At 42.8% G+C, this 23,963-nt stretch overlaps 1 protein-coding gene across 2 annotated transcripts; it reads right to left on the minus strand.

The window, feature by feature from the left end:
- Positions 1-668: 668 nt before the first annotated feature.
- LOC125760640 (protein single-minded-like) lies at positions 669-15,540 on the minus strand. 2 transcript variants are annotated; one of them, XM_049420969.1, is made up of 7 exons: positions 13,565-15,540; positions 5,934-6,128; positions 5,031-5,851; positions 4,758-4,963; positions 3,961-4,067; positions 3,680-3,827; positions 669-3,585 (listed from the first exon to the last, which is right to left on the minus strand). In XM_049420969.1, exons 2-7 carry the CDS (start codon positions 6,106-6,108, stop codon positions 1,539-1,541), a joined length of 3,504 nt encoding a protein of 1,167 aa, XP_049276926.1. In that variant the 5' UTR covers positions 6,109-6,128; positions 13,565-15,540; the 3' UTR covers positions 669-1,538. The 2 variants fall into 2 exon arrangements, with proteins under 2 accessions (XP_049276926.1, XP_049276915.1); XM_049420958.1 differs by lacking the exon at positions 13,565-15,540 and adding an exon at positions 8,841-11,314.
- Positions 15,541-23,963: the final 8,423 nt, after the last annotated feature.

Genomic DNA, 23,963 nt, shown 5'->3' on the forward strand with positions numbered 1-23,963 from the left:
ATACTAATCACTTCCTCTACTAAGCAGCCGCCGAAAAAAAAACACGGGAGATAAACCGCCTTAATTGTGAGTGCGTGTAACGCATGGTTACGAAGAAATCCACAAATACCGAATCATTTCTCTGACGCACAGCTTGGCAGGTACGGTAGAGAGCAGGTGATACGAACGATGGGACGAAAGTGATGAGTCGAGTTATGAAATATTACACACCTAAGTTAATGTAGCTAAGAGGAACTGGAATTTAACAAAACAAAATGCGAAGGGGAAAATATGGATTGAGCATATTTTAACGAGTTTCAGGTGACTCGATAGCTTTGCAAAGGATCGATTCAGACAGAAAAGTAATGTTTCAATAAAGGAAAAAGGTACCGACTGGCATCTTTTTAACTTCTGACAGAAATAAGCGACTGCTGCAAGATATGATAGTGGTCTTAACGAAGGTTACCAAAAGCAAAAAAAAACACACACAACAAACAGTACATCATAACAGTAGAAAAACGAGTGCAAGAAACAGAATGATAATGCCTACTCCACGCACTATTAAGAGGGATTGTGGAGAAACACACTCGCTCGCATCACATAGTAACGATGTTTCAATGGCAATGGTAGAGTAATTAATAATAATAGTTCATAAACACGTGTAATGCCGATGCAAGTAGCCGTTTACATACACAAGCAGTATATCATTGATTGTATTTGAATTGATTAACTGTGATGTTCACTAATCCTGTAGCTGTGTGTGCTCCACCAAAAAAGGAACAGCCAGCCTGCTCAAAACTTCCAAGAAAAAGAACCGCAAAATTTGGGGGGAGGTGGGAAATAGTTGAAGGTTACGCAAAGAAATACATAAAGGGATCACGGATCCCGGATGAGGATTGGGAAGCATAGGGAAAAAAAACAGAAAGGAAACGTATGAGAAGATGCTGGATTTTGGTGGACCCCCGGCGTGTCCGGTGGATCAAAGCCAAAACAAAGGAGTATGATACAAAACGAAAGCGAATGAATCGACGTACAATAAATAAAGTTAAATAGTAATGTGACTAAAAGAAAATGCGATACAAAACATTAAGGCGCTACACACGAAACTAGAACCCTATCGATTAATTAGCTGGCGTTAAAATCGCACCCCCGGAATTGGCTAATCCTAACGAATGTTTGCTTTCTATCAAGTGCCGGCTGAAGTTCTTTTCCATTTGTACGCGGTTCAGTGTTTTTTTTTGGTTGTCCCCTGTCACCATAAAATTGTACCAGATTGTGCCAACTATTTCAGCCCAGCGTCCAAACCAAGTGTAACGGAACAGGAAAAAAAGGTTAGTTGTCTTCACGCATAAATTACAGTCCTAACAAATAATCCGGCTTGTTGTCGGGTAACGATGTCGATATTTTTTTTTTTTTGGTTTTGTTTCAATACCGCCAACACATAAAATCCGATTGATTAAAGTGCCCGTATAGAAATTGATCCCTGTTTTTGTGTGTGTGTGTGAGAATATTATCGCCACAGTTTTTTTTTCTTTTGGTTCTTTTCCTTTACATCTCCTTTACGTACACTGCTGTGGGATGTACTCACTCGATGACAGCTGCTTGTTGTTGTTGGTCGTGGTTGTTGTGGTGGTACTCGCCGTACTAGATCCTGCCGACGTAGTCGATGTCGACTCGACGATAACGCTCGTATAGTGCGGCAGCCCGTAAGTGTCGGAATAGTGATGCTGTTGGCGGTTCGCTTGATTACGGGTAGCGACGGTAGGTTTCTTACTCTCCATACCGACCGAACGGACGTCACTACCGACACCCACGCCCGTGCCGTATCCTTTCGCGCTGTGCAGATTATTATTGTTGCTGTTCGTGTTGTTATTATTGTTAATCGCAGCGTTATGGTCGTTATTATTGCTGGTAAGTAGATGGTTGTTGCCGGTGGAATTGTTATTGCTGTGATTATGCATATGGTTTAGATTAACGTTGATAGTAACGACACCCCCACCATTAGTGTCACCATGGTTACACTCGGTGCTGCTTGCATTACTTATAATTATACTGCTGTTAGTAATTCGGTTACTGCCATTGTTTGTCGCTTGAAGCGGAATAGAGCTGTTGGTGGGATTTCCACCATTATTCCCATTCACGGTACAACCGTTACCGATGGTGGAATTATTGTTGCCGTTCGCGTTGGTTGACACAACCGGATGGTTAGGCAGTTTGGATGATTTTGACGCTCCAGTATCACCGGTAGGTTCTTCACGATCTCCGACAGTTCTCCGTGCCGGTGATTCCATCCCAAGCATGCCGGACGTACTAACCAACGGTGCACCACCAAGCTGGAGTTCGTGCTGTCGGAAATGTTGCTGATGAGTAGCCGGTCCGAGATGGTGCAAGGTGTGCTGATGCTCGAACGGTTGCTGCTGCGAGATCCCATCGAACGGAGAAGCTGAGCTAGTGCTACCATCCAACGTTGCTGGGGAGGCATCATACAGAAACGTGGAGCTCCCATTACCAACGGTACCGTTCATGTGAGGATGTTGTTCGAGATTGTGTTGCTGGTGATGGTGTTGCTGGTGGTGATGCCCGTTAGTAGGTGCATAGTGGTTCTCTAGATGAAGATCACCATAGCTTTGATCTGTACCCGTACCAACATGCTGTCGTAGCACGCCCGTACCTCCACCGGACATAGACAGCGTATTATTCGCCATGCTATCGTAGCTGGGTGGTGGTTGTTGAAGATGGTGCTGCTGTGAATGGTGATGTTGCTGGTTGTGATGTTGGTGGTGCTGTGCAAGCGTTCCCTCACCCTCCGAACTGCTGCAGCTGTTAGAACTCGCCGAAAATGGACGCAAAGAGATTGGATCCTGTCGGGAGTCATAACCACCATAGAACTGATCGTAATACGGCTCCAAAAATGCGTCACTACCATCCGCAACAACGCGTGATCCCGCGTGCCCATCGAGCATTCCGCCAGTGGGTGCGGCATTCATACAGTACCCGGTACTGGGCGTGTTCGAATCCTGATGGGTACCACCAGTGCTGTACTGCAGCTGCAGCTCGTAATCATCATGGGCAGATGGCATGGAAGAACCAGGATGTGTAACCAGACAGGCCGAAGGTGCTCCCGGTATTGGGCCCAGGCTGGCATCGTCGTCTAAACTAGACAGCTGAATGAAGCTGCTGTGTTGTTGCTGCTGATGCTGCTGGTGTTGCTGGTGTTGCTGTGGCTGTTGCTGCTGTTGCTGAAGGTGATGATCCTGAAGATCTTTCCCCATCATTAACGAGTTGTAAGACATACTAGCCTGATGAGAAGGTTGCAACGATTGTAAGCTATTCCGCCTTCCAGTAGCGTTACCACCCACCACTGTACCACCGATCGGTGACATATGGGCAGGAACGCCGGAAGTTAACCCGGACACTGGTGTTATTGTAGCGGCCAGTGCTGTCGCTGGTTCACCATGGTTTCGCTCTTTATTCGCATTACCTGCACCTCCAACACCTCCAGCGTTTGCTTCCGGTTTGACGTTCGGTGATGTCTGATGCTGTGTTGATCCAGTATGTTGGGGTTGCTGAACCTCATTCAATAGCAGATCCTGCGCTTCCTGATCGCTGGAAAGGCATAAGAGATATCAAACGGATTTCAGAATTAACCTTGTTTTGTTGGAGGCAGGTTTCTTTAGCTTGTAAAGCTACTGCTATTTACCTCAAAACGTAGTTCACGCTTACGATGCAATGTGGCCGAGAGGAGCGTGTATTGTGGACAACGGTAGCATACGATTGTACCCAAGCCCAACCACCGCCTTTCGTTAAGAACCGATAATACTTTGTTGTAACTTGGCCTTTGTACATTACTACATAACAAAACCAGACAAAAAAAAATCATGAGTCAGCAGTTTCGATTCGCAAGACGCAAGAAAGTTCTTAAGCTAAATGACTCAAAAGCGACTGTATCGATTTCACCTAGTCCAGTGCTCGTTTACTTACAAACTTGATGCGAGTAACGCATGTGAAGGATGTCCGCTGCGTGGACGTACTGGTAGAGTGTTTTCTCGATTAGATCCTGTGGCTCGTATCCTGTGAGCTGTGCCACTCTGTTTTGAGACGAAAAATGGTACGGAAAGCAAAAGGGAAACGTATGAGAGGGGTTCGTAAGGCGCGAACATATTGAGTTTATAAATTGATTGATTTTTTTTCTTCGTTCTGAAAGGAAAAGAAACAAGAAATATCCGGCTAACTCATCCAGTTTCCTCTCCCTGCTGTGAGGCGAATGCAAAAGACAAACAAGCGTCCGGTAACGAGCGCTGACGATAGTGGAAAACAAGTAGGTAAGTGTTTCCCTTTACATTTTCACAGCTAAAAAAAACCCTACCATAAGTCGAAAGTGGCCCAATCGATGGCGTCCGTCTGGGATGGTGCGTGAATGGTTGAGGTACTCGAGTGAAAAACGAGATTTGACACGTTGCAGGGATTTTCAGCGTCAGCAAACAAACCGTTCCAATAAAGCACAACGGTCCCTTTTGTTTCCAACAGCACTCAACATCGTGGTTTTTTTTCGGGGTGGGCTCGGGAACTGGGTGGTTGGGTGTTAATGCGATGAATGGAAAACATAAAAACCGGAGTACCGATTATACCACCACAAAACCAACGGTCGGTTCGGGGCAAGAGGGAAGAAGAATATTTCGGTTCAGACCTGGCTATATGCGAATTTTCCGAACTGGTGTACACCAAGCATAGTTTGTTATGTGCGTAGAACTGAGGTTATGTTATGGGTCCGTACTTACTTTGCATCGAGAAAGATCAGCTTCAGGTCCATGCTGGCACGGAACATAAACATGTTCTGGTAGAGTTTGATTTCCGTAATGGCGGACGGTGGCAGTGAGTGACCGACCGCCACCAGACCCAGATTCTGGATACAGCTGTGCCCATCACCGTACGTGGCATCGCCCGGATATATACGTGCCTTCAGATATCCCGAACAATGTATAACCTGCAAGGGACGGACACTCTACAGTCGGGTATTGCGCCACAAGAACGAGTCTGTACAAACTGCTCACCTTATAGCCACTGGTCGTAAGACCGGCATTACGCTTCGCCAGCACACACTTCATACGCAGAAAGAAGGTACGCTCGATCTCAATCGTTTGCGACAGATGATGCTGCCCGTAGCTGTGATGATGGTGGTGATGATGATAATGGCCATGGTGATGATTGTGATAATTGTGGGACTGTTGGGGATGATGCATCCCATACCCAACCGTGCCCGTACCGTAAGTCGGTGGATTGGCCGTTCCGAGTGGCGAATGATCACCGGTGCCACCCATATGTGGCTGCTGTTGATGATGCATTGCGGTTTGCATATCGTTAGGCGATAAACTGGGTGGTCCCGCTTGGCCGAGTGTGCCACCGATCGCGGCAGTTGAAGTAACGGACGAGGCAAGACTCTGTGGTGGAGAGTCACCACCACCGGGATGTAGCAGACTGGCAAACGGTGAGATTGCTGTGTCGGATGTGTTCGTGCCCGGATGGGCAATGGATGAGTGGGGTGTGGAAGAGAGTAGTGGACCGGTACCGCTAGGTTCGGTACCGGCAGCCGGTGCCGGTGGTACAAACATGTTCGGCTGGAGTGACAACACTGATGTCATCTCGTCCTGATCGTAGTTGTGTATGTACTCGTAGATGGAGTTCCCGGTCAGCTCCACCTGGCTAAGCCCGAGATGTACCGAGGCCGTCTCCGAGATGTACATAATCTTACCATCCGGTGCAACGACAAAGATGAACCCATCTAGCGTCTGCAGCAGATGGGAACCGAGCTCCTTAATCGCAAGATCGCGCGGATTGTTCGGTATGTGCTGTGAGCCCCACGCATCTCCCAGCCCTGCACACGTGGAAGTGTCACGTGAAAATAGTATACAATAGAATACTTCGCACTTGCTGCTTCCCTCCCTCCATTTACCTACCTTCCGGGAAAACGGCACGCATCTTCAGGTAGGACGTAGTTAGTCGGATGATCGAAGCCTTATCAAGCTGTGACGTGATAGCGCTCGGCAATGGTAACAGCTTTGCCAGCTCGAGAAACTCCGCATTCTCCTTTTCCCGCCTGGAGCGAGCGGCATTTTTGCTCTTCTCCTTCATCGCACACCGCGTTTTCGGACCTGTTACCGGCGGGACGGCGAAAGGAGAGTAAGTGTAAAACAATGTTTAACGGTTGATGGTAGTGAATAGTTGACCCGAGTTCATCGGCAATCACTGTCGATCCATATGAGCTTCAATTAGTCCGTAACACAACAATTGTTAATTTTTCACCCTCTCCCACACTATCGTAATAAAACGTTAACGCTAGAAAGGTATCCCCCTCAATTATTTTTATTTGTACATTGATTTCTTGAAAATTACACAGAAAATTTGTCTTACTTGTATCTACCTAAAATAGTTTTGAAATAAAAAGTTTTATGAAAGTTTTTTCATACTTCCAAAATATATGCCATCCCCGTTCCGTGGTCTTCTTCCTCTATGCGAGGTATTCCCACGGTACGACTAAGGAATCGAGGTTGCGGGAATTCCTTGGTTAATTGGGCACTACATAGTGCACAAAGTGCAGTGCTCAGAGAAATACCGTTAGCCAAAACACATTCGTAAACCTGTGCATATGGTTTTTAGAGAAAAACAACCCATTGATAATCCTGGGGCCTCGGTTGTCCATATCATACTTTGGAAAACGTTCGTTCTCGGTTTAAAGGGGCCCCTGGCTGCTCTGTAGGATTAAGCGAGAGGGTCTACATATTCACAACCTCGTCACTGCCTTTGTGCGCCAAACCATCGCCGAACCTGGATGGCAGAGTAAAAAAAATCGCATTGTCTTAATCTTGGGGACCCGGCTATCCATATGATTCTTTGGTAAACGTTCGTTCAGGATTTTAAAGGGGCCTCTAGTGTTCTAGTTGCAGGCAGTAGATGAAAGGGAAGGGGCGGGGGGGGGGGGGGGGGGGTTTATGTGGATTTCTGCTCGGGCTCCGTTACGTATTAAATGTTCTGTCGTCTTTCGGGGCCTCTGCAAGCGACGGGGCCCTAGGCGGCTGCCTACTCCGCCCACCGTTTGATCCGCTACTGTTTAAATCGAACAGCAATCGAACAAAAACCGAACGGCGGTTTGGGATATAGAAGGGAGGCCTGTCGCAAAGTCTACGAGAGTGGTATGGAAGATAGAAGAGAAGGGACATCAAATTCGGAGGAGAGGATATAGGCATTGAAGTAGTATTCCGATTGTCAATGGCGGGATTCAATATCTATTAAACTCAGCAATTGACAACGGAGAGAATAAGAGGGTACAGGAACGGAGTAACCGTGAAGAAATCTACGCGCGTAAATTTCTTCTGAACTCTCTCTAGTGCATAGCAGCACCTCCAGCTGGAACACCACGCAGTCATAATCAAGGACGGATCGAACCCAACAACATTATAGTGCCTTAAGACATAAAGGATCACGAATTTCTGAAGACATACGAATAATGAGGCCTAGTGCTCTGTTCGCTTTATTGATCACATGCTTAATGTGAGTGGCGAAAGAGAGACCTCATCCAACCATACCCCAAGATTTTTCACGCTGGATTCCCTACTTATTTGGGTACCGCATAGGTAATAATCCCAATACAGCCGGACAGCAGAAGGTCTCCCGAAAGAGATGGCATATAAGTGGACAGAGCACCAACCCATTATTAACCCATTAACCCATGGAGGACGAGGCACGGGAAGAAAGATTTTTATATCGTCAGCATAAAGGAGGTGTCCATCAATTGGAAGAACATTGATGCAGTCGTTGATAAAAAGGAAGAAAAGGATAGGACTAAGTGCACTTCCCTGACACCAGACAAACCAGACAAATGACGAAAACGAGTTGTTCAATCTAACTGAATAAGAACGATTTGAGAGAAAGGATCCCATTCAAGATAAGATTGGACTTCCAAATCCAAGTTTCTCGAGTTTGATTAAAAGTCGAATGTGTGGCAAACTATCGAAGGTTGTTTTACAATCGGTGTAAATTACATCTATTTGACGTTTACGGACGATGTTGGACATCACGAAAAACACAAAACAAGGTGCTGGGTGGTGGGTGGTTGCAATTCCAATTTGATAAATCCAGCATGCTTTTGGCGCTTGTACAGGTTTGATCGTTAGTTAGGCAGAGCGGAAAAGCGTATTAAGTATTAAAATTGAGAAGCCTGTTACACTTTGATAATCGCTGCTAGAGTCTGGATAGAGCGATCGATACACATTACACTGTAGATGACAAAGTACCACGGTGACCTCAACGCTTAAGTATGCAATGAATGAACCACTTACTCTACAATGTATTTCCATTATTACTTCGAAATATTGCACACTTGTTCCCTCAAGCTAGCCGCCTGTTCACTCTTCTGTCTCTTCAGCCGGTAGAGCGTTATGATAGAGCCATAAAATTAGCGAAGATTTATTACCTAAGCAAAGGACGGTAAATAGTTGCGATTTTTCGCGGGCTTTGCGAACCGAAGGGTTCGGCAATTAAGCCTATGATGAACTGCCAAACTTCTCATCTTTTGTCCATCGTTTAGCTCTACATACCGCCTTGCAGGGTTTTTTCAAGATAATGCGACTTGCGACGAATTTCTGGTGAGGAGATACTACATTGAATCTTGTTGGAAACCTTGTCCAAACGATTGGCTACATTTTTTTTTTTGGAATAACTCTCATCACTGTGGAATGGTGGAATATCGAAAGGAAAAATCACCAGCACATTTTTACAAAAACATCCATATCCATTTGCTAATAACGCACGGTAATCATCACCAAACACTTTCCAACCTTCACTGCATCTCAATGCAAAACACTCACTTTTAGGCATTTTCGGTGAACAAATCTGGTCGCACGGAACAATTTAAAAATACCTCCCGCAAGCCTGTGACACATACAGCTTCAAATAGTTTCTTCGTAGCAAAACGACACAACTCGCGAAAAACGACACTAACGCATCCGCAGCGCACTGTATAATGGGGCTGGACGCTTCACGATCAGCAAGCCGATGTGGACTGACACGAAGATCGGCGCGACGATCAACACAAAAAACGCAACTGTCATAGCACTGAAGCGGCGTTACGGTTACTCAGCCTGTGTTAGCTCCCTAGAGCTCTGCTAGGCACGCCGATACTAGCGTCCTATTGTCGCTGGCAGTATATGGAGGCATGCACCGTCTCCAACTACTGCACCCGTTGGGTGCCTTTTTAAATGGTGATATCTATCGATTCAAAGAACTTCTTTATTGCCTGTTTGCCTGTGCAGGGCTAAGGGATATGGAGCTTTTTTTTGAAGAACTATAAATCATGCGACTGAAGACACAGCTTAGATTTTACGACATAATATTATATGGACCAAGTAAAGAATGAAACAATTCATTGGAGATACTTCGAATATCTGATGGCTAGAACTTTTGGATATTGGAAAAAGGACTAATTCAACAACCTTCCTTAAAGTAATAGTATTGTCTAATACCTTCCTCACCCTACGTTCGTACCGTTTCCCCTTTTCCAGCCCAGTACTCATGCCCAGTTGCGCGTGCCGCCGGGCTGTCTGATGTTTACTTTAATTTGCCTTCAAACGAATCACAGGCCCCAGTGTCATTACCAACTCACCATTCGAAAGAACCCGCGAGAAAGAAGACACTTTACAGCGCGCCTATGTATGAGTGTGATTCTTTGGGGGAAGGGCAGTGGGAAGGAAAGGGTAGTGCCACCTATGTTTAGTAGAGTTGTTTTGGGTTTTTGCTAGCTGGCGGCAACATCATATCTTTGTTTTCGAAAAACCATACTTCAAGCCAAGACGATAAACAAGCGTCCACCGGGGCCACGGGAAACTACAAACCCTATCCATACCACCTGCACCTACCGAGCTGCTTCCACTCACCGAGTAGTTGCTGGTTTGAAGGGCGACGGCGGAAACTTATTTTTTTAACATTTTTCAACTGGTACGTAGTGAGGTGTGTTAAATTGTAAGCGAAAACTTCATGCTATCAAAAGCCACCAGCACCGGCTAGCGAATATGACATTGACAACAAAGATTAGAAAGGAAATGAGCTGTCAGCTATAAAACCTCGTCTCGTCAATAATGTATTGGATAATGGGGAAGAACCAATTCTTCCTTTTTCTCAAACCTTTTCGGCTGATGCGGGCCATATATCTGATCTCAGCTATTGTTGTGCATCATCTCCTCGAAAACTCTTCTGCCAAAAAAAAAGATTATGAATCTTTAACTTCCCTGTATCGATGGCATGCAAATCTCATTAAAGATATGCACCTTGAAGGTACCATCGTTTCACTGTTCTTGCCAACCGGGACACACCGGGAATGCGGGCTTCCTTGTCCAAGGCCAGCAGTAATTCTGCACCGTCGCAAAGAGACGAAGCACACTCTAACCCTCGTTTATTCGTCATAACACGTTTTCTGCTTTACTTTTTATTACCGGAACTAAAACCAAAAAAAAACCTCAGAGCCACAGTATCATATCGATGTGATGCAGACATGTAGACAGGCCCCCACATGTATGAACACCGTCCGTTAGCATCGACTCATATTACGAAGGTGTGGATAAGGGGGCTATAGTGCACAAGGAGAAACAATGCACAGTCTCTTTACCGAGAAGAAGGTGCGTTTTTTTTAAATGATTCACCTTCCTTACGGTCCTTCACGGTGCAGTACGGTGCATCGTACAGCGCTGTGGACGCTGTGTGCCGGGTCGTAAAAATCTGACCAGTCCGTCCAGATTAGCGAACGGTGCGAGATATGGTGAGTCGGATAGGAAAGAATTTGAACGCGCCCATAAATGTGTTAAAGATGAGAATGAGGCAGGTTAAAAGGTGAAATTAAATTTAGATAGAACAGTGTATCCGGTGCAGAGGTTTAGCAAACTTGAAGGCTACCAGTGTACAATCTGAGATTTAAAGCAATCTCGAAGTGTCTCCAGCAAAATGTTTTTGCTTGTAACTTTCACAAAAAAACAACTAGTTTAGCAAGTAAAAAAGAAGATAGTTATATAATATGTTTAGCTCTGTGGTTTATGTGTCACACTTGCCTTCATTACACAATAAGAATTGGTAACGTAAGGAAATGTAAACATTCGCCGTAACTTGCGTAACTCTCGCGAATCTTCGCCGTCCGGCGGATTTTATTCGTACAATCGGTATCAAAACTATTGGATAGCCTCTGTGCCTCTTTACAACGACATTTACGTCACGGGAACGGAAAACGAGCACAAGGCCCTTGAGCACTAGGAAGATGCTGGGAGCCCGGATGGGCGATAGTTCGTTTACGACTCGTTCGTGCTTTTCTTTAGTTTTGCAGCAAAAACAACTCTTCTCCTTCCCGCTTCCTCTTTCCCTCATCTTCCTCCCCCTCCTTCCCCCTTCCCCTCCTCCCCTTCCCACCCTCCCACTCGAGGCTACTCGGTTCGTTTCCCTTTCATTCCCCCTTTTGGCATAGTTTTAAATTTAACTGATTTTCTCCATAACTTTCAGTGACTAACAATCTAACCGATCTACACAACGATCGACACACAGCGAGCCCGCGTTTCACCAAAGCGAATGGATACACAATTTCGTGCCGTGCACAATTGACTTTGTTTCGAATGGTATGGTGGTGGCAGCTGTCTTAGGACGTACACCACCACCGACGGATGGTGGGCTTCGAATTACGGCGAGTGCTACGGCGTATCCAACCACGCCGGGTATACGCTTTCGTCCGGTGTCGTTTGATTTGTTTATGCAACGCAAAAAAACAAGGCAACCGCGCCGTACAGCGACAAAAGGACATCGACCGAGGTAACCGGGAGTTGTTTTTCCCGGTGTCCGGATACAACGTTCCGGTTGACCGCGATACTTGGGCCGGGTGTGTGTGCGCTTCTTAAGAGAGCATCATATTTTGCCTTGCATGCCTGAGTGAGGTTTCGGCAACGGAATAATTAGATGTTATGAAATTTGAATTCTATTTCGAACGAATGTTTACGATAAGCGTTGATCTAATGGAACATTGAATTTTATTTCAAACCAAAACCTTTGAAGCCTGAATACAACGTTTGCCTTGCCTGCGGGCGTGATTGGCACAAAAGAATTAATAGTGCATCTTGAATGAAATATTTAAAAAGAAGAAAGAAAAGAAAAAAAAACCCACCCGCCTTTGTATGCATCAATCGGTGAAATCCTTTTTTGTCACGTACGATGTAACTCCTCTTTTGAGCGATTGGTAGCCACCGTGGTTAATGGTTTTACATAAATGAGAGCGAGTGGAAATGTTTGTACGTCATTGCTTTAGGCGCTGCTTTACGCTGCTACATTTTTACACACGGTTACACACTCTTGACACATGATTGCTATTACATTTTACAACTACCATTCGCTACACCATGAAGGCGGTTTAGAAATGTGTGTAGCGCTTGAAAAGTTTAACGACCGGATGGAAATCCTTATGACGTTCTGTATTTTTCTTCTCCTAAACGCAATAGAGCATTTCATTGTATTCATTTTAATTACTTTTAATTTACACAAATTTCTATTACTTTTTATGATTTTTCACGTTTGTTTGTTGTTTCAAGTTTGTGTCTTTATAAGAAAATGTTTTTATCTTCCATTTTCTATCGATTTAACTTGTTTTCTTTTCTACTGTTTAAGCTTTTGTGCGTAACATTATCAATGTTAACATTTTCTATGTTAATTAAACTTTTTTTTTTGTTAATTTGTTTGTATTTAAAGCAATTACACATTGCAAATTCCATTTTAAGAAGTAAGAATTAGTTTTTTTCAAGCTTTCAAAAATTAGCGGAATAGCTGAATTTAATATACTGATTGCGAATCTTTTCTTTTAATATTGGTGAATTAAAAATTCAATCTTTTTGACAGCTAACTTAACGCTTTTTTTTATTATCGATAAGAAAATGCTTTTCAAAATTTCAGTCCAAATGCATTTGTAAGCATTAATGACTTAATTCACTTAACACTAGAACTACTGGACCAGTCATTTTGACTGGAACGCTGCATTTTCATCAAATTATTTTTTGGGGTTAAATAATCCTGAGGTAGTTGAAACATAAATTTTACATACATAATCGATAGTACGATCTCCAATAATAAATAAAATATACTCCAACTCTTCGATTTTTTTTAAATTAATCATGAGCGAAAAATGCTTAAAACGCTTGGTAGTTCTAGTGTTAATGGCTTAATGTCTTAGATATAAGATCATGCCGACCATTTCTGGCTTACGAGATTTATTTTTTCCCACATAAACGGATAGTCAGTCCTTGCTACAGGGGGATGATCCGGATGAGATTTGATACCCGGTCCTGTCGTATAGAACTAGCGCCTTTTATCACATACACTACCACATTATTTGATTTGTCACAGTCACTTTTTAACACTAACATAATTACTTTGCAAAACAGAAATGTTCTAATATCTCAATAATAGCAATAAAATTTTCATAATATTTTTCTATCAGATTTGTTAGACAAATATAAAATATGTTTTGCTAAAAATGGTTTCTGGTTTGAAGTAAAATAATTTTAATCGTATTTACCTCAAATGATCCTGACGGTTTAACAACAAAATCCTTTAACGATCGAACTTGGGATTGATTTGACGCGTCGTTCAAATGGTTGATTGAAGCCCACGTGCTTAATATTTTTGTTGCACAACAGCTAAAACACTTTCGTTTCACTAATGGAAACGTTTAAAAGGACCATTTTGACCTAGTGCGATCACCATTCACTCACCCTCATGTACACGACACATGTAGCGAAACACATTTAATTTTGTTTTGTTAATTTCACGATTTCACGATCATAATATATTTTTTTTAAAATTTGCTCGCAATTTATCCGTTGATGGAAGTGTCGGGAATGCACGCAACACGCACCGGTAGAACGTTTGTGATCGTCTAAAACCGTGCCGCGACAGAACCGGTCTACCGACCTTACGGACATCCCTCTATCCCGTCTCCTTCCTCATTTCTCATCTTCCCCCGCCAACGGATTGCAGCTTCCTGCAACATTTTACCTCGATTTAACGAACCCGCAGCATAACGACTAAAGGCGACAGTATGCCTTTATCTCGCTTTGGTAAAGGGAAGAAGAACGAAATAACAGCAATGGCAAACAAAAGAACAAAAAAAAACGTTTCTACACCTCGTGTGGAGGGAAACTTGCGAACAAATAGTAGACAAGAAGAAACAACCCAATGTGCGTAAGGGGGTGCACGATTTCGCGCAAGGGGATGGAAATCCGAACGCGTTTAAAAGAGACGGCGAGTGAGCGAGATAATCGAATGGGCGTGTGAAATCACTTGTGCAAGGAGAGTTTTCCACCCCATTGGTAACGATTTTCCACTGTGAACGGTTTGCTATACGTTTTTAAGGCAACAAACCTCCGCTTGGATGTATCGGCAGCATACGCACAGAAATATTGGTTCAATGCTCTTTTTTTAAGTTAATGTAAAATTTTAGAAAAACAAAATTATACTAAAAAAAACGTAAAATTATTACTAAAGCTTAGTTTTTGCACATAAAAAAAACAAAGAAATAACAAAGCTAGGAAAACATAACACGAACAATAAACACAACGAATAAAACATTAAACAAAAAGAGATAAAAAATGAAGTAAGAAAAATTAAGAATGCGGAAATTGTCGTAGAACATTTTTGGAATAATCTGGAGTTTTCTATATTGTTCTCGTCGCCATGCCTTTAAAAGCCGGAGACTAAGGAGGTTTGCTTATTTATAGGTTATTGGAATAATTTTTATTAGAATTGGAATATTATTTAAATTTTAAAAACGAATTAGTTTAAACAAAAATGTAGAGTTGAAAGCTATTAAAATTTAGAGAAACCCCCAACAAGAAGAGACCCATTACAATGTAACTGATTTGTTTCGGAGAGAATTTACTCTCATCTGCTAAAACCTTTAAACGAAAATAGTAATACGTAGCCTTGTGGAAGCAAGAAATAACGATTATTTCCATAAACATATTGCTACGTGCCGAAGAGGTCGAATCGTTGAGATGGCCGTAAAGCAAAAGATGTTGGAGAAACGATTTTCCAACCATTGAACAATACGAAATTCGACACGCACGGTCGTTGGTACCAGCAGCATGTGTGTTTTGGTTCGGTTGCTGGTACTTTGGGGTGCGATAGAAACTGGGGAGTCAACAGGGATACCCGAATGGGCATCGGAAATGCAACAAATTGTATCCCGCGCACAGGCGTAACATTGTAGAACAATGGCATCACTGTTAGACCCTTTGCTCGGTGGCATTAATGTGCCTGTGTGGAGTGTGTAGTGAAACTTTCAAGGATCATTACTCAGGAAGTGTGGCCTCGAATTTGGAAGCTATCTGTATGCAACACTGTGCACCGATTGGAAGCCATTAAATACGAATCAAAGCGACTTTATTATTCTTACGATGGGCCGTAACAAAACATGTTACGAATTTAAAGCAGCCCTGCCGTCACCAGACTAAGAACACTTTAGAGCAATAAAGGGGAGAAGTGAAGCAAAAAAAAACGAAAGGGGTGGAAAACAATAATTTTCCACTTACGCCGTTACGTACGTGTAGGGTGCCGTACGGAAACGGAAGAAAATGTGAAGTTTTTCTTGTATCTCCAATTGCTCGCAGCTTCAACACCTGCGCAAACACAACGTGTTCGTGTAGCTCCACCCCTATTCGGGGTGGTAATGCGTGCTATAAAACTGCTATAAATTCATTACATACCTTCTCTTCCACTGCGTCGCAGTATCAGTTGTCGCTTTTATCTTTGTTGCAGTTTCATTCAGAACAGTTTCTACAGATATGTATTGTACTGTTAAACAAAATCATTTTCATTTTTGGTTAGAATTACAATATTTACAATATTAGAGGGCACAGTGATTAGAAAAGTTTTTAATACACTATTACTCTGGTTTCCTGGCCGTCCTTATTGAAATATAAAAAAACTAATACTCTGGTAGTCTCCGTGGAGGTATATAGGCGGTCTGGTGGTCTATGTGATAAATGGCGTCGGTTCTACACGACAAGACCGGATATCAAATCCTATCCGGACCGTCCCCCCCGTAGCAAGGACTTAATATTCGGTTACGTGGGAAAAATAAGTCTTGTAAGCCAGAAATGCCCGGTATGACCTCTATCCGTGCAAATAGACCTGGAGCGATATTTCTCAGTGAGAGATCTCTCGTTGCGATGCGATGAAATGCGATGAAAAGTTCATATATAAAAAACAGCATCTAAACGTCGTTGCCATAGAAACTCATAGAATTATATCATCACAGTAGCCAAAGAAATGTCTCGCCCAGCGATTTTCCTTTGTTTGCTAAATTGAGCTACTTTGCGAAATATCTCACTGAGAAATATCGCTCCAGGTCTATTTGCACGGTATGGTCGTAAGCCAAGAAGAGAAAGAGAGAGAGAAAGAGAGAGATTGTGAGAGAGAAAGAGAGAGATAGAGAGAGAGAGACAGAGATAGATAGAGAAAGAGAGAGAGAGAGCGAGAGAAAGAGAGAGAGAGAGAGCGGATCACGAAGATTTCCAAAAATCCTTGAAACTCAAATATCCGCGTATATTGCATCTCCATACAATTTCGTCCTTCGCTGCTCGTAATTTTATTCAAAAAGATATACAAACGTTTATTCAATTGAAAAAGAACATACTACCTATCAATCAATTTTTAACTTATTCTCTTCAAATTTCTTGTATAAATTAACAGAGCTGTCAAATTTTAAAATCCACGTATAAGAGGCATCGTATATCTCGACGATGCTCATGAAAGCTATTAGAAATATGTTATACAGTAAGTTGTTGTCTAACGTTTCTTATTAATTTCTTGCCTCCACACTCTTCAGCCGACAAGATCTGCCTTCCTTCAACCTACAAGAAACGCCACTGAAACGGAAAAGCGGTACCGTACAGATTTGCTTCTGCGGTGTAACCGACCGAGATAAGACACGGCGGCAAATTGCTAAACAAACAGCCCTAACCAGTACCAACCAACAAACACCATCCGTTTACCATTTTCCTGCCCAAGTCTTTTCCCAACCGTTTCGGTGAAATACGAACGCTTTCGGGGTGTGGGATTTAATCGTGCGGAACGGATGGCGGAACAGCGTGGAAGCCTGCGTGCGTGAGAAATGTGACATCGTACCCGGTTGTATGGTGGTGTGTGAATATGCATTCATGTACATTCATATGCAAGCAAATCGAGTATAGAAAAAATTCGGTCGAAAACTTTTACTAAAACTGGTGATTATTGTAAAATGATGTGTAGAGACGCGAAACAGATCGAATAAATCCATGAAACATAATGAATAGTTGATGTTTTTTTTTATATAAAATTGATTTATTGTTAGAAGTGCACTACTATTTACTAATTGGATACCTACGACACTTTAATAATCTAATTTATTCCTCTTTTTTATAGCTTTATAGCGTTTGTTATAGCACTAACGCTTTTTCAATGTCATACGACAATTATTTGATTGCTTTACGACAATTTTACGACATTATTTCCTTCCAGGAACATGCGAGTCAAAGCTGAGGAGTTGAATCTTGGATAGACTATTATTTCAGCTATGAGAAAGTTGTTATTCTTGTGCTAGAGTGCAAAGTGGGTAAAGAGCCTAGGTGGGCTTATAGCTTTGACGCGGTAGACATATTGAAAACAAATTTGACGTTTATGGGTTCGATTGTGATACGTATATTTTCAATCACACACACAGCACACTCCGAATGATTCACACACATACATTGACAAAAAATCGAACCCACAAACGTCAAATTTTAATTCATTTTTCTACAGCGCAGGTGTCAAATCGTTAGGGATAAGCCCACCTAGTCTCTTTACCCACTTTGCTAGAGTGCATTCGCCTCTAGGTTATTAGTCAGTTTGACGATTTTTACATGATCTTTAGAGGCACGACGTTCTTGATATATTCCATCCAAACGTTAAAGATTGGTTGATGTGCTGCGAGCAAAGACTTCTAACTTCAAAGTCATTTTTTAAACTCATGTTGTTTGACTTTATTTTGAATTGTTTGAATTTTAATTTCAATGTTTTGTATTTTTTACACTATTCTTCTTATCGTCGTACGTAGCCATGTTATGATTCAACAAAACGGTTCTGAGGTGCAAGTTTTTATGTTTATTTTTCTACCTAAAAACTTGATATAAAACGTACGATAACTTCTTCTTCTTCTTCTTCTTTTTTGTCTTAGCGACCTCTAAGGTCACGCCGATCATTTCTGGCTTACTAGACTTATTTTACCACGTAGCTGCAGACAGTCACAGGAATCAGTCCATGCTACGGGGAGACGGTCCGGATGGGATTTGATCTTCGGTCCTGCCGCGTGGACCGGTGCCGTTTAACGCATACACCACCCCCTAGGTACGATAAAAAATTAAAAAAAAGAATAGAAAAATATTAATTTTATTTGCACTTCAACAATGCCTGCTTCATAGTGTCAACCTATAGCGGCTGAAGTTAAGGAGGACATGGCAAGTGTAAAATCCCTTTAGGATCAATAAATCTAACTAGTTCAAGTAGTTATAATAAAAGAAGCTAGTTTGCTGATTGATCTACAAGACAATCATTGCTGTGCTAAAAATTGTAAGTATCTCCAACTTTCTAACTCGGGAAGTTTTCTAACTAGGAAAGTTTTTTAGTACAATTACGTTTTGTTCTTAATTTGTACTAAATATGGAAGTGTAACGACTTCAATATAGAAAGCACGAAAATGTCCAATAAGCAAATCAATGTGAAACATTCTTCCGATTTCGTTGAAAAATCCCCGACGGCAGACGAAAAGCGTAAATTTATGCACAGCATGAACGAAATAACAACACTCGACTGGAAACGTGCCGGAACCGATGGAAATAACGCCTAACCGTGTGCGAGGGCTCATGTACAATTATCGAGTGCTTCCAATTAAAACAAACAAGCTTCCCGTTTTTAACCTTCCCTGCCACCGGTAAAGGATGCAATTGTTGGGAAGTTGCGGGTGTGTGTGTGTGTGTATGTCTCCCTTCTCAGGAGAACGAAACACGGTTCCTGTCATCATCGTCATCATCAGCATCATTGTCTCGCATCCGCCTCTGTTGTTATTGTTGATGAAGGGATTTTCCGGTCCATTTGCTATTTTCCACACGCACACACACACGCACATGTACGCAGATCCCTGTGATGGGTCGTGAGGGTGGAAAAGGAAGTATATATAACAATAGCGACGGAAGTGATGGTTTTAACCCACGATGAATAGGTTGAGGGTGCGTAAAAACAATAATCACCGATGACAACTATTTAACGCAAACACTCCTTTTCTCGTTGTACACACGCGTGATTATGTTTTGATGTCGGAAACGGGTGCCTTTTTCGAGATTTTTGGTCGTTTTTTTGGATAGATTCCGTTGTTGGTTTAAAATAACATACGGAAATTAAGTGACATTGGTGTTAAGATGCTTGTAAACTTTTTCCAACCTAAACGGAAGAATCAATTGTGCGGAAAAAGGGTGCTTGTAGCTTATTTATTTATTTTTGGGTAGTTTTTTAAATGCTCAACAAGGTTCGTTGAATGAAGTTCGATACGTGTCGGTTTATGATAAAGTTTGACCCAAAGAAAAAATAAAGAAATAAAAAACAAATATTTAATGTTAAAATGCGAAACGCAAGGCCGATAGAATTGCATTGACGATCAAGGCGTTGAAGACAAAGTACCTGCTTGCCGGAGACTCTGACCGTGATAGAGCCCGCCAGAGTAGTTGACGTCGACGATCTCAAGTAGGTAGTGGAGTCTTGCTACCTTAGTACGATTTTTATAAAATATTTTATTAAAAGAAAAGGAAGTAAAATAAAGTTATGTACTAGCTTACAATAGCAATAGGTAAAACAAAAAAGAAGAGGAAAAAACAAAAACACAGGTTACAATGAACATTTAAGGAGTTCTTTATCTATCATAGCATTATTGTTTCCAATAATGTGGATGATGTAGTTTGCAAATAAACGTAGTATTTGGATCCGTCTTTTTTTACTAATATTCGTTAGTATAGGGAAAAGGAAGGACAGGAATGAAGGAGTAAGGGTGAGATCGATGTTGTGGAATGCTTGCAGCAGAGTACTCCAGGGCCGATGACACTCTGGAACACAATGTAAATGTGTGTTCCATTGTATCCAACTGGGAGCACTCTGTGCAACCTGATGATACTCGGTTCATTTTCGTCATTAGCTCTCCATACGCTATCTTGCTGTGGACCATCGGGTACAGAACGGATCTCTGTACGGATGTTGGCCCAAAACTAATCGCTAGCATATTTTTGAGAATTCCTGCTATATCTTGGAGTCAGGAAACCTCTCAACTAATATCCGACGAAGTGCTCGGGCGGTAATGTTTGGAATTGGGTCCGGAATGTATGCTAGTTGCATGACAACCTTTCTAAGATATAAATACGTCGATGATATGGAAGTTATGTTGGGAGGGTTTCCAGCGCACGACATATGTTGACCTCTGACAGGCTGACACTCCTTTTCAGCGACAAACCTGCTGATTAGCAGTGCCTCCGTAACGATACTCGAATACGCAAGTTTAGTCCTCCACTGTTTTGGGGCAATGCTAGGTGATCCAGTGGCACACGTATGCCTCCGGATCCTTGCCACAGGTATGAGCCATTATTAAGCGACACCTTGACTATGACTCGTGGGCGACCCGGTGGTGCATGTGATAAACGGTACCGGTCCACACGGCAGGACCGGGTTCGAATCCCATCCGGACCGTCCCCCGTTGCAAGGACTGACTACCCGGCTAAGTGGTAAAAATAAGTCTAGTAAGCCAGAAATGACCGGCGTGACCTGTAAGGTCGTTAAAAGCCAACAAGAGAGAAAGAGACTATGACGCTGGTACTACATGCAGAAACCACATACCATAGCTTGGGTAGGAGAAACCCATTCAGGAGGGTTAACTTCTGCATCAGGTTTGGATCCCTCATGCGATGAAACCAGACCAGATGTCGGAATTGGTTGATAGTAGTGCCCCAGTTGTGAACTTTTCTGCTATGTTCAACCAAGGAATAGTGATGATGTTGTGTATCTTGAAATGTCCATAGTTAAGTAAATTTAAGTGAATCGACAAACTGAATTTTGAAAAAAAGTGACCGGGGAGTTAACTGTTTTTAAAAGTGATGGTGGAGTCATTTTTGGAGGCCCTACTGCACCTGCTCGTTGCCCCTACATCTACGCGGACAGTTGGGAGGGGGGGGGGGGGGAAGGGAGATACCGTTAGCCAAAACATATTCGCAAACCTGTGCATATGGTTTTCAAGGAAAAACAACCCATTGATAATCCTGGGGCCTCGGTTGTCCATATCATTCCTTGGAAAACGTTCGTTCTCGGTTTAAAGGGGCCCCTGGCTGCTCTGTAGGATTAAACGAGAGGGTCTACATATTCACAACCTCGTCACTGCCTTTGTGCGCCAAACCATCGCCGAACCTGGATGGCAGAGTAAAAAAAATCGTATTGTCGTAATCTTGGGGACCCGGGTATCCATATGATTCTTTGGAAAACGTTTGTTCAGGGTTTTAAAGGGGCCTCTAGTGTTAGAGTTAGAAAGAGAGCAGACAGTAGAAAAAAGGGGGGAGGGGGCGGTTTGATTTCTGCCCGGGCTCCGTTACGTATGAAATGTTCTGTCGTCTTTCGGGGCCTCTTCAAGCGACGGGACACTAGGCGCCCGCCTACTACGCCCACTGTTAGATCCGCTACTGCACCGAAGCATAAACCGAAAGCATCAATAGCTGCTCTGACCCACTCGAAAGAGCGGCAGAGGTACGATTGTAACTTCGGCAGAGGTACGAGTGTAACTTCGGACAACAACATAAGCAGCGAAATCCAAAAGCGCATTATTCAGGGGAATAGTGCTTCCTACGAGCTCCTCCTGACAAACTCCTGCGATCCAGAAGACTCCAGCAACTGATGCATCCGGTAGTCATTTGCGGCCTCGAGTCCTGGACTACGCTAACGGAGGACCCTATGCACTCGAAATGTTGGAACGGCAGGTGCTAAGGACTATTTTTGGCGTTGTATCCGATAAGGTCGTTTGAAGAAGCAGAATCAACCACGAGCTAACTGAGCTGGTTTGGCAGATATCATAACGGTTGTCAAAGGCGGAAGGATACGATGGCTGGGGCACGTAATGAGGATGCCGGACCAGGACTTGCGTCACCAGAAAGGTGTTTGGCACGAGACATAGAGGAGCACAGCGAGCTCATTGGCTGGATCTGGTGGAGTCGAACCTGTCGGAGATCAGATGCAGCCGTGGATGGAGGACTGCAGCCTTAGACCGATTTTCCTGGAAACGGGTTGGAGACCTGGCCATGTCTTCGCGTTGTGCTCTGCCCTGAGCAAACCAAGAAGTATAACGACTGCTAGAAGTGTACCGATCCTATGGCATTAGGTCGATGAAACACACCGAAAGTTCTGAATCGAATCTCATCTGAACGAATAATCCCCCAAAAGGTAACAAAGACTTATGATGGATCAAGCTCCTTGGAGGCCTTGGAAGTTCTTTGAAGAGGTGGTTAACATAACCGGGTAAATCATAGTTTATACGCAGGACACTTTACATTCATAAAACAAAGACTTCGTAAAACAATCCTTTGTTTGCGTGGAAATATAAAAGGAAATTGATTACTATCATAAACTCTACCTCATCAAAGTAACTACCTAAAATGTTCCAACATCAGCAAGGTGTCGCATGCACGCAACCCGTAATAGATACGGAAATAATAAGGACATTCTGCCATTGTATATCCGTGGGCAAACACTTCCTTTTGTTTCGTCCGAAAGGTGGCACTCAAAGCAAACACACATATTATCCGATTCCGAGGTATATTCATATTCAATCATCCAGATCCGTTCCCACACTCTAACAAAAAACACCCGTAACTATGCGGATAAAAAGCAAACCCCTGCCGTATGCCGTATTAAATCGTGTCCTTTCGCGCCGAGATTTTCATCCTTCGCTCTCCTGGGGCCGGTGTAGGCTACGTAACAACGTCAATAGTGCGGAAAACGTGCTACACAGCAGGTTTTTGATGAGCGTTGGAGTGAAGTTCAAAGTCATTAGTGCGTTTAAGGAGACGGGCGTGTAAAACACTAGCGAAAAACACAATCGGAATAAGGTCATGAAGTCAGCAAAATTCGGCACGTGCCGTGTACTAAAGGTAGTTTAATATTTAAAAAAAACAAGTCAACTTACCGTATTGATTTTAAGGTGGAACTTTTATTTTCTGTTTCTATTAAGCGTGAGCGAGTTAAATAAATAATTCCTTTTTTTAATGAGATTCGAATGACTAGAAACGTAAAGGAACAATCTGTTTGACATGAAATGCCAATCAACCGACCCGCGTTACATTATGCAAAAGGCAGCAGAATGTTCTCTCGTATTGCTTTTGCTAATTACCTACTGCATTATGCTGCATTGCATTCAAGGATTGACTCTTAGCTACCTTTTACACGCCCGATGCTCCATAACGCTCCTCCACTCTCACGCAAGCGAACATCATTACGCTGGGACAGCAACTCGGAGGGCACCTTTTCGGCATCTTTCTTTTGCACGTGCAACAACACGAAACAAGCAAACGCACAGGAAAAAAAAACCTTTAATCGGATGCTAAATCTCTGTCATCCGAAAACGTGAGACAGTCGCCTATTCTACACACGTGTACGTGTTTTGAACAAAAGACTGATCGTGATAGGACGTTAAAATTTTTCCGCTATGATTGTTTCTTTCGCGTTTGAAAAACACACACACACACACACAAGAGATTCAAGGGTCTGTAGGTGATTTAAATAATTCAACCGCACGTTCTTTCAAAATTTTATTTATTATTAGGAATTATGGGTGAAATGTTTTATTAATTATGTTTTTTTTACATTTTTATCAACTTCGT

Source organism: Anopheles funestus, chromosome X (genome assembly GCF_943734845.2).
Source record: "Anopheles funestus chromosome X, idAnoFuneDA-416_04, whole genome shotgun sequence".
In the NCBI taxonomy this organism is placed as follows: Eukaryota; Metazoa; Arthropoda; class Insecta; order Diptera; family Culicidae; genus Anopheles; species Anopheles funestus.